At 37.5% G+C, this 17,697-nt stretch overlaps 2 protein-coding genes across 5 annotated transcripts in view; one reads left to right on the top strand and one right to left on the bottom strand.

The window, feature by feature from the left end:
- The window catches only part of FGFBP3 (fibroblast growth factor binding protein 3), a 139,960-nt gene that overhangs the window by 84,112 nt on the left and 38,151 nt on the right, over window positions 1–17,697 (bottom strand). The gene's annotated exons all lie outside the window — the stretch shown is intronic.
- BTAF1 (B-TFIID TATA-box binding protein associated factor 1) overlaps window positions 1–17,697 on the top strand; it is an 88,463-nt gene that overhangs the window by 66,382 nt on the left and 4,384 nt on the right. For 2 of the 4 annotated variants that reach the window (XM_044935419.1, XM_025274157.2), the window contains exons 24-36: window positions 810–1,011; window positions 2,126–2,274; window positions 6,057–6,209; window positions 6,426–6,547; window positions 6,638–6,805; window positions 8,529–8,606; window positions 8,741–8,870; window positions 10,011–10,152; window positions 10,299–10,429; window positions 12,814–12,849; window positions 12,976–13,101; window positions 14,481–14,633; window positions 16,706–16,917. In XM_044935419.1, coding sequence (XP_044791354.1) covers window positions 810–1,011; window positions 2,126–2,274; window positions 6,057–6,209; window positions 6,426–6,547; window positions 6,638–6,805; window positions 8,529–8,606; window positions 8,741–8,870; window positions 10,011–10,152; window positions 10,299–10,429; window positions 12,814–12,849; window positions 12,976–13,101; window positions 14,481–14,633; window positions 16,706–16,917 — 1,802 coding nt within the window. Of the gene's footprint in view, window positions 1–809; window positions 1,012–2,125; window positions 2,275–6,056; window positions 6,210–6,425; window positions 6,548–6,637; window positions 6,806–8,528; window positions 8,607–8,740; window positions 8,871–10,010; window positions 10,153–10,298; window positions 10,430–12,158; window positions 13,102–14,480; window positions 14,634–16,705; window positions 16,918–17,697 lie in introns of those variants that run through there. The other 2 variants (XM_044935420.1, XR_006548105.2) reach the window with 2 other exon arrangements.

A 17,697-nucleotide genomic window follows, 5' to 3' on the forward strand; every position in this document is an offset into this window, starting at 1 on the left:
TTCCATGTGACTGTAATAGGAAGCTTTGCAATTTATAACATCATAAAGGGTGCTAGCGTCAATTCTCTATTCATATAGGAGAGAGTAGAGGGAAATTCTTCTGTTTATCTAGTAATAAAGCATATTCTTTTACTTGTTAAATTTTGGGAATTTATCATTAGTAAAGAAGGACAGAATTCATCTGTAAGTGCTCACCCTCCATGATCAAACAGGATGCATTCAGTTGAACTGTAAGGCTAGTTTGTTGAGGAAGTACCTGACTCTCATCAACATTAATCCTGGCTTCTGTGCATCAGACATTTAATAATGGGATATGTTGTGCTCTTGTGATTATATTGCATATGGAAAGCCAGGAAGTTAAAGTGGAAAATAACTACCAGGGTATGGTGCCTAGAACAAAATCAGGATCACCCAACCCAGTGAATACAAAGTATGTACTTAAACCTCAGCCAGATTTGGAGGGGGCTGATGATGTGTAGTGTCATTTTCCCAGCCTCAGTAGGAGAATCGTGCAAGTGCCTTTGATGTGTTCCCTGCGAATTTTGGAAAGTATTGAGTGTTCCCTGATGCTTAAGAGAATATTCAATAGGGGAGAAGTTCTGCATCCATCTATTCTTTTTAAAAGCATTATAATAATGTAGATTTAGATTAAATTTTTATTGAGTATGTGCTGACAATGTTTTAAGGTAACTGGAGATAATTCTTGGATTTAGCATCACTTGGAATATTGAGAACCTCTGAGTAAGGGCCATTATAGTTTAAACATGAGATTCCCTAATGAGTCTTCTGACTTGTCTTTTTGTTTTTAGTTGGTACTGCATTTGCCTCATCTTTACATGTGCCTTCAGTATCCCAGCACTGCAGTGAGGCACATGGCTGCTCGTTGTGTGGGCGTCATGAGCAAAATAGCTACCATGGAAACAATGAATATATTTTTGGAGAAGGTTCTTCCATGGCTGGGAGCAATTGACGACAATATCAAACAAGAGGGTGCAATTGAAGCACTTGCCTGTATCCTTTTTCACTTTGACAAACTACTCAAATTATATTTGCTTTATTTAAGAGTGACTAAAATAAAATTTATTCAGATATGTACAGGGCAGTCCAGTGGTTAGGACTCCACACTTTCACTGCTGAGCAAGCCAAGTCAGGATTGTGGGGTGGGAGGAGAACAAGCCGAAAAAAACCCAGCACCAAAAACAAATGTGCACACAACCTGCCTTGTTCCAAAAAAGAAAACTACTTTTTTACATTTTATTTTGAAGTGTTATTTTTATTGCATTATATTATACCTGTATTTACATTTTATTATAATATTCACACAAAAAATTGAAGAAGTAATTTTAAGAGATCTTTTTATAAGCAAAAAATTTATAGTCAGTATGTTTTTAAATATGAGGTTGGCCAAAAAAGTGCATTTGGCTTTTTCTATATGATGCTATGCTACTTTTTTTGGCCAACCCAGTATTAATCAGATACTTATAAATTTACTATGTTTGCTTTGTTCATTGATTGTCTGGCAAAATGATTAATTAACTAGAAATATACAGACAAGCTTTTTACCAAGGGTATGATATCCATGAATATTGTTTAACTCAAAATACCTAAAGGATATTTTGGTCTAAGAGCAAGAAAGATGGATAGAGAGCAAACCAGTAGAAACTGTAGCTAAAGAAATGCTAAAGATTATGGGATTGAACTCACTGGACCTGCTGTCTCCAGCTCAGGGTTGTTAGGATCCTGGTGGGAAAATTGGAATTAATTTTTGACACTTAGTTGTGCTCCCTTGCTTGCAATGTAAATCAATTTATTTTGATATGTGAGTTCTAGAAACTTGTAGGAATTCCTCTATGGAAAAAAAATCTTAGTAAAGATTTCCTTCAGCATTCCTCAGATGAAAAAAATCATCTTCTTAATCTTGAGAAAGTTACATAGTTTTTACAAAAGAGTAACCCTGTATAAATGCTGTTATAATTGAATCATAGACCTTGAGGGATAGTCAGTCCCTCATAATACAGGGAAGCAATGAGGAACTGTTTTAGAAGTCACAGTCTTGGTGTATCAGTTTGTTTATGAAAACATCTACCCTGGAACCAGTTAGAAATTTCCTTAGTAACTTCCTCAGGTGTAATGGAACAACTGGATGTTGGAATCGTTCCATACATTGTACTCTTAGTTGTGCCTGTGTTGGGAAGGATGAGTGATCAGACGGACAGCGTAAGATTCATGGCTACACAGTGCTTTGCAACACTAATTAGACTCATGCCACTTGAGGTAAGTTGATGGTAACTTGGTTTATGAACTTAATGTTTTCAATAACTTCATAATAATTGTAACACCTTTTAAAGAACAAGTTTTTTAAAAAGATGAATATGTTTACATTATAAGTGTTAAGACTTTTATGTTTTAATAGGTAATTTTCTTTAACACTTTTAAATAAAACTATGGTTCGTAAAAGAATGATAATTCTTTAGGTGATGCTAAATTTCTAGATGCTATTCTAGAAATAAATTGTGTTCCTGAGTATCCCAGTAATATCTAAGATTCTGTTCTGGAGTTTACATGAAAGGTAAATTTGAGAGATGGTAACTGAAAGTGTAAAAAGCAAATGATATGCCTGTTGGATTATGGAGAAAGCAGAATGCAAGGCTGAAGTTGAACAATTTTGGAGTATACTTACAGGACAGAAATAATATATGTGGCCAATGCAGGAAATAGAAGTGGCTTGAAGCAAGAGAAAAGCCAGGACCCTGTCACTTAGCCACTTAATGTATTTTTATGGGATTTTTGTAATTCAAGAAATAAGTATATATGCATTTCACCCATTCTGTAGTATGTGTCCAGTAGTTCCTTTTTAGGCCAGATAATACACTAGAATACCACATTTTGTTTATCCATTCATCAGTTGATGGACATTTGGCTATTATGAGTAATGCTGCTGTGAGCATGCACTTATAAAGTATTTGGGTGTAAGCTTTTTTTTTTTTCCCCTCTCTTTTTGATTTCTCTGTGAGGCACATGGGATCTTAGTTCCCTGACTAGGGATCAAACCCGTGCCCCCTTCAGTGGAAGTGCAGATTCTTAACCACTGGACCACCAGGGAAGTCCCTGCTTTTCTTTCTTTTGAGCACACATTTAGGAATGGAATTACTGGGTCATATGATGTTTAACTTCTTAAGAAACTGTCAAATTGTTTTCCCAGAAAAGTGTACCATTTTATATTTCTACTAGAAAAGTATGAGCATAATACTTTGGAACAGTCTCTCAGCAGGGGGAAGAGTTTGACTATATCTGGTAAAAAAAAAAAAAAAAAAAAAAAAAAGCTGAGTCAAAGGACTTAACCATAGGGTACTGAGTACAGGCTTCAGAAGTACAATGCCTGAGTAATGGGGCCAAATTAACCCTTGCAAGAAGATTTGAACCCACATTAGCAAAGCCTAAAAAAAGCAAGCCTTAAAGGATTGAATTGGTTTCAGATATTTAACTACATCCCAGAAAAAATTTAAAAAATAAAATATTTAACCCCCACGAGTTCAGCACCTAACAGCATAAAACTTAGGATATTTAGCACACATCAAAAAATTAACCAGAGGGAATTCCCTAGTGGCCTAGTGGTTAGGATTCTAGGCTTTCACTGCCATGACCAGGGTTCAATCCCTAGGTGGGAAACTGAGATCCCACTAGCCATGTGGTGTGGCCAGAGGAAGAAAAAAGAAGTTACCCAGGAGAAAAGTCAGTCAATAGAAGCAGACCCTGAAATGACCCAGATAATAGAACTGGTATACAAGGTCATTAAAATATGCTCCATATGTTCAAGAAGGTAGAGGGAAAGCATGAATGTAATAAAGAGTGAAATGGAAGAAATAAGAACAACCCACATTGAACTTCTTGAGTTGAAAGATACAATTACAAGTAAAAACACACTGGGTAGGATTAATGACAGATTAGATGCTGTGAATTTGAAGACACAGCAGTAGAAACAAGAATGTCCCGCAGGTTAATTGCTAGTCCACTTGATCTTGATTCACTGTTACATTTTCATAAGAAGAACCATGTGCTTTTCTTTCAAGGATTCTGGGACTATCAAGCAGTGGGTTGGACAGAAGCTTTTATTCCTTGCACTGTTAGTAACTCTTGCTGCGTTTATAGGAATTGGAGTGAGGAAGATACCAATGGAAGAGTTCCTGGCACTGTACAATATTTATGAATCCTAATCATTGTTAGGAATTGTACCTCATTGTATGGCCTTATGCTGAGTCACTTTAGTCATGTCCAACTCTTTGTGGTCCTATGGACTGTAGCCCGCCAGGCTTCTCTGCCCATGGGATTCTCCAGGCAAGAATACTGGAGTGGGTTGCCATTTCTTCTTCCAGGGGATCTTCCCAACCCGGGATCAAACTTGCATCTCTTATTTCTCTTGCGTTGGCAGGCAGGTCCTTTACCCATAGTGCCGCCCGGGAAGTACGGCCTTATATCTGGTTGTTATTTATTAAAAGGTCCATGAGGATAAATGCCTGAAGATTTGTTACTTCCATGTAAAGCACTTGAAAGGCCTTGTTTTGATAGTTATCATTAGGATATTGAATGTGTTAAAATGTTAGTTTCTATCTTGATTAAGTTGTTAATTCTAAAACCTTTTGAGGGAATTCCTTGGTGGTCCAGTGTTTAGGACTCTGAGCTTCCACTGCAGAGGGGACAGGTTCGATCCCTGGTTGGGGAACTAATTTCTTAATCATAGGGCAGTAGTTCTCAAACTTTTTGGTCTCTGTACCTCTTTACACTCTTAAAAATTAAAGACCCCAAAGAATTTTTGTTTATATTTTCTGTAGTAGAAATTAAAAGTGAAAAGTGGAAAAAGATTTATTAATTCATTTAAAGAATAAATCCATTAGACTTTTGAATAGACCTTTTACAGATACATGCTTTGTAACATGCATTGGTCATTTGGAGAACACTGGCTCGCTGAGTTATGTAAATCTTTTAAAAGGTTGATTCATATCAGTATATAGTAACAAAAAAGACTCATTAGTATCACCAACAGAAAATTTTTAAATATTGGGAAGCACCTGCAGTGCTAAGTTGCTTTTGACAGCTTGCATTTTATCACTGACAACAAGTTGTGCCACTCATTTTCCTTGAAGTGACCAAATTTTTTAAAGAAAATAATCTGCCAAATACTCAAGTCAAAATAACCATAGTTTGTCAGTCCATTCAAGTAAACTCATTCTGTAAAAAACAGCTAGGTCAACTCACAATTTTAAGAAATCTTACAAGTGCTTTTCCTAAATATTTTGTATTTCAGTATGCATGGTAACAAGTGCTTTTCCTAAATATTTTGTATTTCAGTATGCATGGTATACAGCAGAAATGCTTTATGGAATACTTCATATTTTGTTGCACAGAATGTTAAAAAAAGATGTGCCATTCAAAGGTTGAGGTTTAATAAAATTATTTTTACTGCTTCAGTGACATTCTTAAGTGAAACCAGCTTGTTTTAAAAAAAGGCTGGTGCATGGCAGCAAGTAATAGTGACTGCCCGATACTTGTTGTCACTGCCTTGATTCTTTCTGAGGCAGAAGCAGTCTTGCCCACCATTACTTTTGTGCATCAGAGCAAAAGTCAACACAGTGAAAAAAGCAGACAATGTCTTATCCTTTGTTATGAAATAGCTGCAGTCAGTAACCCTGTGAAAAGGTCTTAGAAATCCTGAGGGGTCTGCAGACCACATATTTAGAACCAGTACCCTGGGCAACCATCAACACTAAAATTAAGAGGCTCTATAGTAACAGCATTCCACTTAAACAGTACAATTTTGTCATTATCAAGTAACACATGGTATGGAAAAAATAAGTTGTAGCTGTGTTATTAAAATAGCTTAGATGTGCTTATTTAATAATCTCATTATATAGTGCTTTTAATACCGAAGTCTTAAATATTTGTCTTCCAGTCACTAAAATGATACTATTTTTGAATTGGTTTTTCTTTGCATATATATGTGTGTGCGTGTGTGTGTGTGGGTAGCAAATCATTTTAATACACTTAAAAAATAATTTTAGGCAGGCATTCCGGACCCTCCAAATATGTCAGAAGAATTAATCCAATTGAAAGCCAAGGAAAGACACTTTTTGGAGCAATTGTTAGATGGGAAAAAGTTAGAAAATTATAAGATTCCAGTACCAATCAATGCTGAACTCAGAAAATATCAACAGGTAAAGTTTTATACTTATCTTACAAATACTGATTATTCCTTTTAAATGTACCTTGAAGAATTTAAAGATTGATTTAATAATTAAAATTCTTGTGTTTGGTGTCTTGTATCCATTTATTTCTCCCTGCCTTTGGTCTTTGTAAACATGTTCTTTACAGAAAAATATTTTTATGATCTGTTCACATTTACCATTTTTCTCTTTCTCCCAACGTTTCAGGATGGTGTGAACTGGTTAGCATTTCTTAATAAGTATAAGCTTCATGGAATTCTGTGTGATGACATGGGTTTAGGGAAGACTTTACAGTCCATCTGTATTCTAGCAGGAGATCACTGTCACAGGTAATTTTAAATGTTATGTTAACACAAGGCTTTCAGATGCTGAGCAATATAAACAAGCTGGTTAATTCATTGTGTTTTGCTGTTGTAAAGGGCCCAGGAATATGCAAGATCAAAATTGGCAGAATGTATGCCACTTCCTTCCTTGGTGGTTTGTCCACCAACATTAACAGGTCATTGGGTGGATGAAGTAGGTAAATTTTGCTCCAGAGAATATCTCAATCCACTGCATTACACTGGACCTCCTACTGAAAGAATAAGGTAAGAACTGTACAACCAGAAAATGTTTAATCTTTGCTTTAAGTAGTTTGGAAGAATAAAATTTATTAAAAATGAATTCTAGTTACCTTTTTGGCGGTCAGACATAGAAACTTACTTTAACTTATTTAAGAAAAGTAAATGAACGTATTAAAAATATAATCAGTGAGACTCATCAAAATTTAAGAAGTTTCGGAACTTCCTTGATGGTCCAGTAGCTAAAACTCTGTGCTCCCAGTGCAGGGGGCCTGGGTTCAATCTCTGGTTGGTGAACTAGATCCCATGTGCTGTAATTAAAAACCACAGCTAAAACATGGCATAGCCAAATAAACCATAAAATAAATACAAAGTGTAAGGACATTAACCACTGTCAACAATCAATTAGGCTCTTAAGTTTTTGGAGCTAGGAAACTATCAAGAACCAAAACCGTTTTTGTTGCCTTTCCTAAAGTCTTGTGATCATAGCATCTCCTAGGAGCATCTGTTATTTCTTCATTTTCTATGCACTTTCCCTAAGAGCTACCTCTTCCTTCTTCCCTCTCCCCAAAAGTGCTTTTGGTGCACAGTGGCTTGCTTTAGCTGCCCTGATCCCATAGAACACTATAGTTCTATTAATACATCTCTGTTCCTAAATACAGGCGTTGAAGAGTGGTGTATCATTACTTCCAGTTTGTCTTTTAAAGCTTGGATAGTCACAGATTACTGATTAGTCTGTAGATTTGCTGCCCTTCTGTGAATTAATAGCTAACATATACTGAGCACTTACTGGTCAGGCATTAGATATTCTAGGCAGTTTTATTTACATTTATGTAATACCATGTATTCTCTTAATTACCTTATGAGGTATGGGTACTATTATTGTTCCCAATTTGCAGATAAGGAGTCTTAAGACATGGGGCCTGGGAAGAAGATCACTCAGCTAATTAAATAGAAGGTCACTAGGTGTAATTAAATGAAGATTTGAACACAGGCAGCTCAAGAGCTTGTACTCTTAAAGAATTTACTGTAAAGGAATTCATCCATTTATAAGTGGTAGAAACTCAAATGAGACTAGCTTAAGCAAACAGGAAATTCATTAATTATACTGAGCATCTTGGGGTGAATTCTTGCTTCAGGTACATCTAAATTACTGTTCTTCCCCATGCATAGCTTGTTCTGTTAGTCTCTACTGGACTTTTGTCTGCTATTGGTATAGATAAAAGGTCATGGGCAGTCTTAGGCCTACATTCTCCTAGCTTGGCAACTGTAATGAACAGAGATAGTCTCTGAGACTGGCCGGCCTTGATTGCGTCATGTCCCCAAACCAGCCTCCATGATTGGGGAATAAAATATTGTGAATGGCTTGATCTGATTAAACTGCTTCACCTCTTTGGTGATTATGGGGACATGTGATTGATGGCTTGTGCTCGGCCCCTAGCACAACATGGAATGCTGAAGGAATAGTGCCTCCAAGGAAGAGGTTTTGGCAAATAAAATGACCTTCACATTGTGAGTCAGGTACTCACCTCTTTTCTAATCAACTGAGTTAGGGCCACACGACCAAGTTGTAAGGAGAATGGCCTTCAGGTAGCAGGGTCATGAATGTAGAGTAAGCAGAAAGGAATATTGGGTTTGGTAGGCAGATTGAAATCACTTTCTACAATGGCATCTGTGCTTTCCACTTTGAAAGTGTATTACAAACTTGGCAGGTTCTCCATTTTCTAATCTTGCTTATTTTTAAATGCAGGTTACAGCACCAGGTCAAAAGGCACAATCTCATAGTGGCTTCCTATGATGTTGTGAGAAATGACATAGATTTCTTTAGGTAAGAATTAAAATTTTTTAAAGGAAAACAGTGTCAAATTCAGAGAGAATTGTATCTTTCTGCCTCAAAGACTCTTCATATTGTTCCTGACATGTAGTAAAAGATGCTAACATTTTTTGTTTATTCTTCCTTAGAAATATTAAGTTTAACTACTGTATTCTTGATGAAGGCCATGTCATCAAAAACGGAAAAACAAAATTGTCGAAAGCAGTAAAACAACTGACTGCTAATTATAGGATTATTCTTTCTGGAACACCAATCCAGGTAATTCTTTACCTTTTCTTTACTTGGCATTTGACAGTGAATTAAAGAAGAGGTTTTTTTTTAGTTTTTGGAATAATTTCCAGTAATTATCGTGCTTTTATAATGGCTCATTTGGTATGTAGCAGTATCTGAGCAAATCCAGTTTTAAATCTCATATTTAAAATGTGATTTTAGGCTGTAGTAGCCCATGAGTCCGGAGAAGGCGATGGCACGCCACTCCAGTACTCGTGCCTGGAAAATCCCATGGACGGAGGAGCCTGGAAGGCTGTAGTCCATGGGGTCGCGAAGAGTCAGAGACGACTGAGCGACTTCACTTTCACTTTTCACTTTCATGCCTTGGAGAAGGAAATGGCAACCCACTCCAGTGTTCTTGCCTGGAGAATCCCAGGGACGGTAGAGCCTGGTGGGCTGCCGTCTCTGGGGTCACACAGAGTCGGACGCGACTGAAGCGACTTAGTAGCAGCAGCCCATGAGTCAGAAGGCAAAGCTCAAGTGCAATTAGAAGGGTTTCACTGCAGGAAGGCAACCCACCACGGTGAGCCAGAGCTTAAGCAGGGTGAGAAGGGCTTCTGGAAGGGGTAAACAGATAGGATGGTACCTTAGGATGCACACATACTGGGAAAGCATCTAAAATGGAAAAGTGTGGGGGGGTGTTTTTTTTTTTTTTGGTTTTTGTTTTGTGAAACTCCCAAGTAGAGTTGGAAAGAACCTTTACCTTTTCTCATGACCCATAAGTACTGGGTAGACATGACCTATAACCAAACTCTTCTAGGTTTTCCTGCGTTGAATAAATGGTGGTGATGGCCAAATTTCTTAAATCTTGCTGTTAATCTTAGTCTCAAAAAAACCAGAAACGTATTCATCTTTCTGCTCTATTTACTACTTGATAGAACCGACCAAAAAGATTTAAATACTGTGGACCAAGGCTTATTGTGGTGGAAAAGACTTGAAAGTTCCTCTAAATAGGATACAGTATTTTCTCCAAATTTTACACAGTAAAATATAGACTCATATCCAGAAATATAGTGATAATCTTTCTCATCTATGTCATTACAGTGGGCTTTCATTATTGTTCCATTTTTAAGTTTAAGGAAATAATCCTAGCACACAAGATAACTGGTGTTCCTTTCTTATATTCAGAACAACGTTTTGGAGCTGTGGTCATTATTTGATTTCCTCATGCCAGGATTTTTGGGGACTGAACGCCAGTTTGCTGCTCGGTATGGTAAACCTATATTAGCAAGTAGGGATGCTCGAAGCTCCAGTCGAGAACAAGAAGCAGGTAGGAAAAAGAGATACCATTGTATATTCCATGCAAGTGAATCTAATTTATATCTAATTTGGGGGAAGTCATTAAATTTTATTATTAGAGAAATTAATAAGAATAATAAATAGAATAAAATTAATTCTGTTAATAATTACTAACAGGTGTTCTTGCAATGGATGCACTGCACCGCCAGGTCCTGCCATTTCTTTTGAGAAGAATGAAAGAAGATGTTTTACAGGATCTGCCACCCAAAATTATTCAAGACTATTACTGTACTCTCAGTCCTCTCCAGGTTAGGAATCTGGCGATTGTGGTTGTTGATGCTGTTTATTACTAGAATGCTTTGAGTAAGTCACAAAAGTAGTGAGTAAAGGGATTTAGCCTTTGGTTTTATTGCTCTAATCTAGCTTCTATTTCCTTAGACTTCAGGAATATTCTGTTTCAAACAGGTGTAGATAAAACCTAAATGAATGTTTGGGTATACAAGTACACATTTGGGTTTGTGCATTTTCAACACAGCATTAATACAAAATCTACTGTCATAATTGCTTTATTATACGTCTCAAGTTAATTGAAAAAGTTGGAACATTAAAATGATGCAGTAAGAAGTAAGCAAGTGATAAAGAAGTAAGCCAGTGTTTTTAGGGCCAGAAGTCTGCCTGTGATGTCTTTTCCTTACAGCAGCATTATAGGTGTATACATCAGGGCTGAGTTGGGAAGTGGGACCTCATCTCTTCTAAAGTATTGCCAGTAAATTTTCAAGAGAAGTATTGGCATCTGCCCAGTTCTGATTTTGTACATAGAGACCATTGTCAAAGGCGTTAATGGTATGCCTTTCCTTGTGTAGTATTTGTGTGTGTGTGTGGTATTTTTGTAAGGGGAAGCTATCTCTTGTCTTAGTAAAATACGGCCTATAAACAGAATCTTCTCTTTGAATGTTTACGTTGTGTTCTAGGTTAGTAAGCATCAGTCTGTTTCAGTATCAGATGATTTCAGTTCAGTTCAGTCGCTCAGTCGTGTCCAACTCTTTGCGACCCCATGAATCGCAGCATGCCAGGCTTCCCTGTCCATCACTGTCTCCTGGAGTTCACTCAAACTCACGTCCATCGAGTCAGTGATGCCATCCAGCCATCATCCTCTGTCGTCCCCTTCTCCTCCTGCCCCCAGTCCCTCCCAGCATCAGCATCTTTTCCAATGAGTCAACTCATCACATGAGGTGGCCAAAGTATTGGAGTTTCAGCTTTAGCATCAGTCCTTCCAATGAACACCCAGGACTGATCTCCTTTAGAATGGACTGGTTGGATCTCCTTGAAGTCCAAGGGGCTCTCAAGAGTCTTCTCCAACACCACAGTTCAAAAGCATCAATTCTTTGGTGCTCAGCTTTCTACACAGTCCAACTCTCACATCCATACATGACCACAGGAAAAACCATAGCCTTGACTAGACGGACCTTTGTTAACTAATATCTCTGCTTTTTAATATGCTATCTAGGTTGGTCATAACTTTCCTTCTAAGGAGTAAGCGTCTTTTAATTTCATGGCTGCAGTCACCATCTGCAGTGGTTTTGGAGCCCCCCCCCCCCCCCCAAAAAAAAAGTCTGTCACTGTTTCCACTGTTTCCCCATCTATTTGCCATGAAGTGATGGGACCAGATGCCATGATCTTAGTTTTCTGAATGTTGAGCTTTAAGCCAACTTTTTCACTCTCCTCTTTCACTTTCATCAAGAGGCTTTTTAGTTCCTCTTCACTTTCCTTCTGGAGAAGGAAATGGCAACCCACTCCAGTACTCTTGCCTGGAAAATCCCATGGACGGAGGAGTGTAGTAGGCTACAGTCCATGGGGTCACAAAGAGTCGGACACGACTGAGCAACTTCACTTCACTTCACTTTCTATGCACTTCACTTTCTATGATTTAGTATGGTTCAAATGAATAAAAGATGCACAGACGTATCTGCAAAATAGCTCCTTTCCCCTCCAGTATATAGACAGTTAACCTTTTAGTATTTATCTATCCAACTTCAGTTTTGTGGACAAAACACCAATTTAAATGCTAAGAGCTCCGTGATATCAACTACATCATTTCTCGGCCTCCATCCCTTGTTTGTAAAAATCGGATTAATATTTCTTGAAAGAAAAATTTTAGAGGTAATGAGATGACTTTAAAGTAAGTATGATAAAGAAAAGGTGCCATATGAAAAAACCTGAGATATTATAGTGGTATTATAACATCAGCATAAAACACATTTAAGTAGTCTGGAGGAAGGGAGCTGCAGAGGGAAGTGACATCTGGGTTTGTTTTGCACCTACAGGTTTTTATTCTGTGACTTCTGTTCTTCAGCACTATAGATTTCTTCCCTTTCTCATTGTTTTAACATATACAAGGCAGGAACCCAGACTCATAAGGAAGTACTTTAAACTTGGTGTGGGTTCTGCGGTTAGTATCTTTTTTAAAACTTGGTCTTTTGAAACATACCTGTTAGGGTCTTGACCATGTAACGTCACTTAAGGAAGATTTCCTCATTTACTTATAAGGGTTCAGGTTCTCTTTTATCGGTAACTTATTTAACTTCATGAATAGAGTGGAAAAATTTAATTTAGGATTATTTGACAATTTTTTAAAAAATATTTTAGCAGCTGAACAATGTGTTAAACTTGTTTTCTAAATGTAATTTAAAAGGAATCTACCACGATGCAGTGGATCATCTATATTCAAGTAGGTTATGTAATTCATTTTCTTTGATGAGGGCTGATTTACATTGCTGTTCTTACTGGCCTTTTCTAGTCATGTTTTGAACAATTGAAAAAAATATGCTTACTGTTTTTGTGGGGGAATTTACAGGTTCAGCTCTATGAGGATTTTGCTAAGTCTCGTGCCAAGTGCGATGTTGATGAAACAGTTTCTTCAGCTGCACTTTCTGAAGAAACCGAAAAACCAAAGCTTAAAGCTACAGGTCATGTATTCCAGGTACATATTATAGCCCACTTTTTAAATGTTAAAGAATGCTCTTCAGGACAGCAATGTTTATATGAAACATTGAAATATGGGTTTATCTAATTTTTTCAATTTTGTGTATACATTCTTGAAAATAGGTAAAAGAGCCAAATTAATTTTCATGTTTGTAATTAGTAATAGGTAATTTAATATTAAAACTAAAGTGAAAACTGCAATATGTTATTACATGAAGAGTTTTAAAATAGAGAATTTTTGTTTCCTATTCAAAAAATATTTGAATACCTACCACAAGGCAGTAATTTTTCTAACCTCAGGGGTTAATTAAAGCAGTGAACAAGACCCTAGGGGTGAAAAATATAATAAAAAACATGTATCATGTAAAAGAAAATCAACTATGGGCTTATACAGTATAGGAGTCAGGGTAGGTTGTAGTTTTTCAACAGGGTGATCAGGGATGTACTGAGGAGGTGACATTTGAGCAAAGATCTGAATGAAGGTTGAGGCATGTAGATTCGTGGGAGGAAATTATTCCAGGCAGAGACATTACATACAGTGCAGAAGTCCTGAGACAGATGATGAATGAGAAAAAAGAGAAAGTGTCAACTCATTTTTTTTCCCTTTTGAAATATTCCACTGTAGAATATCTCCCAACCCTGCCTTGTCACCAAGATATGAAGATATTAAAATACTACAGCATTTTTAAAGATAGAATCAGGAAAAGGTGATTCTGAAAGCTCATACCTCTCCCAGTTTTATCATAGTGCCCAGCAATGTAGCTTACTGATGCAAATCTATGTGCCAAACAAAAGTGAGACCCAAATCAGAGGCCAAGTAAATGACAAAAGACAAGGGTATGGCTGAGTCAGAGGAAACAAGACCTGACTCTCAAACACAACTACACAGTTCCACCCTCCCTGTCCCACCACCAGACCTGTTGAATCAAAATACTGTGTAGAGGGGAGAGATTTACAGATTTAAGAGGGTCGTATGAAGTTTTCATACTCACTAATGTTTGACGAACCTTCCTTTAGGAAATGATGTCTAATTCTAGAATCCTCTAGCAACATTATAAGGCACTTTCAGTTCAAAAGGGTTAGCTATAGGAGCTAATAAGACTTTCTGTCATGAGAAGGTCATTGGTCTAGTGGGGAAGATAGACATCACTGTACAATTTATATGTTATAAATTCTATCACAGAAGTAAACACAAATTGCACAAGAAGTACAGATGAAGACATCACAAATAAGATATTTGAACTGGTTCTTTAAGAATAAATAGGAGTCGTAAGAAAGGCATTCTAGACAGATGCAGTAGCACAGGAAAAGACACTAAGATAACAAATATTTGTGTCATGTGAAGGAGACTTACATATACTTTTTTCTCTCTTAAAGGCATTACAGTACTTACGTAAACTGTGCAACCATCCAGCATTAGTCTTAACACCTCAGCATCCAGAGTTCAAGAGTACTACTGAAAAACTTGCAGCTCAGAATTCTTCTCTCCATGATATTCAGCATGCCCCTAAACTCTCAGCTTTGAAACAAGTAAGTACGTCTTTTAAGTGTTAGATGTGTGTTGTACATTCCTGATCAGTAACAGTAGGTAAATGTGCTTTTCTAAAAGATTACTGATGTGTTTACCATTTTCAAAAATTTGGTTTGTTAAATTTTTGATACAGCTTTTTAAAAAATTGTGGTAAAGTATAACAAATGCCACTTTAACTGTTTTTGAAATGTAGAATTCTGTGGCATTAATTACATTCAGTGTTATGTACCCATCACCACTATTCCAGAATTTTCCCATCATCCAGATAGAAACTCTGTACCTATATTTATTTATTTTTGGCTGTACCATGCAGCACGCAGGATCTTAGATTGAACCCGTGCCCCCTGCATAGGGAGTGAGCAGTCTTAACCACCCAGCTACCAGGGAAGGCCTGAAACTCTACCTATTCAGCAGTAACTTCCCACTTTACTTTCTATAACCCTGGGAACCTCTAATCGACTTGGTCTGTGTGAATATACCTGTTCTAAATATTTCATGGGATCACATGTTTGTTCTTTGGTGGTTGGCTAGCTTTACTTATTTCCAGGTTTTCTTCACGTCACAGCATACATCAGCACTTCGTTTTTATGGCCAAGTAATATTCCTCTATTGTTGCTGGTACAGCCACCACCGCCACGTTCTGGGCTTCCCTGCTGGCTCAGATGGTAAAGAATCGACCTGCGGTGCAGGAGACCAGGGTTCCATCTCTGGTTCAGGACGGTCCCCTGGAGAAGGGCATAGCAACCCAGTCCAGTACTCTTGCCTAGAGAACCCCCTGGACAGAAGAGCCTGGAGGCTAGGGTGCATGGGCTCACAGAGTCAGACACACTAAGCACAGCGCAGCAAGCCACGTTTCGTTTCTCCAGTCATGTGCTGATGGACACTTGGGTTGCTTCCACCTCTGGCTATTGTGAATAATGCTGCAGTGAACATTACAAGTATCTGTTTGAGTTCTTTAGGTATAGATATGAGAGTGAAACTGCTGGATTACATAGTTATTCTGTGGTTAACTTTTGAAGGAACTACCAAACCTTTCCACAGTGGCTGTAACGTTTACATTGCAAGCCATATGCCAGGGTTCTGACTGCTCTACATCCTCCCCAAGATTTTCCTTTTTCTAATTTAACCATCACTGTAGGTATGAGATGGTGTCACATTGTTGATTTGATTAGTTTTCCCTAATGACTAATAATGGTTTTTTTTTCATGTGCTTAAGACATATCTTCTTTGGAGAAATACCTGTTGAAGTCTTTCAACTATTTTTTTCATTGGACTGTTTCTTTTGGTTGAGTTTTAGGAGTTTATATTCTAGGTGTTAAGCCTTTATCAGATATATAATTTGCAAATACTTTCTCCAATTCTATAGATTCTTTTCACTTTCTTGATAATGATGACCTCCATGGCTTCTGATGAGAAAACAGGTGTTAATCTCATTGAGAATCCCTTTCACATGAAGTCACTTCTGGGCATTCCCTGGTGGTCCAGTGGTTAGGACTCAGCACTTTCACTGCCAGGGCCTGGGTTTGATCCCTGACCAGGAAACTTAAGATCCCACAAATCATGCGGTGCAGGGGTGGTGGGAGTCACTTTTCCCTTGGTGTTTTCACGATTTCTCTTTTTGTCACTGTGATTATCACTCTGATTATAATGTATGGTCTTGTGGACCATTTGAATTTATTTTTCTAGAAACTGCTTACTCTGCCATTTTGCTCGTATCACTTGTAGTAAGTACATCATATCACAGACTGAGCTCCTTATTGCAAAACTCAGCTTTTAGTTTATCTACCCTTAAAAGAAAAACCTTTTTAAAATCTGGACTTCAGTTATTGTTTTAGGTTTTATAGCTTTTCTGGCTTAAGTTTTATTGAGAATAATTAATGGATGAAGAGTGTTGATTTCACATGGGCTAGAGTAGAAAATATTATATAACGATAGCCCAGAATGCTAACCTGTTTTTCAGGTCACAGGTAAGTTAACCTTTTCTCACCACAAAGAGAAGCATTTATTTCAGTGAGATTGATTGCCTACTTTTATGGGACACCTGTATATAACAAGTGATTCTTTCTTCAAGTTGCTGTTGGACTGTGGTTTGGGAAATGGCAGTACTTCCGAGAGTGGCACAGAGTCTGTAGTAGCCCAGCACAGGATACTGATCTTCTGTCAACTTAAAAGCATGCTTGATATAGTGGAGCATGATCTTCTCAAACCTCATTTACCCTCTGTCACCTACTTGAGATTGGATGGTAGCATACCTCCTGGTCAGAGGCATTCCATTGTTTCACGGTAAGTGTCTTCTGAAACTCATAAATAAGTTATAGTCAGTCTATTACTATTACTCACATAGAAGTTTGCCCACGAGCTACTTTGACTAAATATCTGAAAATGTGTTTTATTATATAATTCAACCCAAGTAAATCTTTAAAATACAGAAGTGCAGAAATGTAATTGAGTAGTTTGTTTAGCTAGGGGGAAAGAACTCTATTAGGAAAGCATCCTAATGGGCATGAAAGAAGTTTAAGGCATCAAAACAGAGAGGTAACTGTTTCCCCTTCATCTGTATTTGGTGGTTGGGGTAAGAGGTGGCAAACAGGTGGCTTCACTATGACCTTTATCCTCATCTCTCCATCTGCACTGAGAACAAGACGGAAGCTGACCTGGCTTGGAAGCAGTCTCTTGAGTGCAGTGTTTCTTGTATGTGGTCTGCTTTAGAAATTTCCGTGGTTCATTTTTTAAAATGCAGATTCCTAGGATCTGTCATGCAGGCTGCTGACTTCAAAGCATTTTTAACAGACATTCCTAAGAGATCTTAAGGCACAAAACAGAGACCTAGGAAGGGACTTAAAACCAGGTTTGACTCCTAACTCCACCATCAAAGCAGTGTTCTCTTGGGCACTAATGTTTATTATCCACACAGCCTGGGTCTCTTTCAAATAGTAATATCCTTATAGAGTTACTGTAACAAATAATATAAAGCATATAAAGTAAAGCCCGGTGTTTGTCTCAGTCAGTAATAAATAATAGCTTGGTAATGTTAGTTTTTCTTTTTCCTAGAAGCTACTAGAT

Source organism: Bubalus bubalis, chromosome 23 (genome assembly GCF_019923935.1).
Source record: "Bubalus bubalis isolate 160015118507 breed Murrah chromosome 23, NDDB_SH_1, whole genome shotgun sequence".
Taxonomy (NCBI): Eukaryota; Metazoa; Chordata; class Mammalia; order Artiodactyla; family Bovidae; genus Bubalus; species Bubalus bubalis.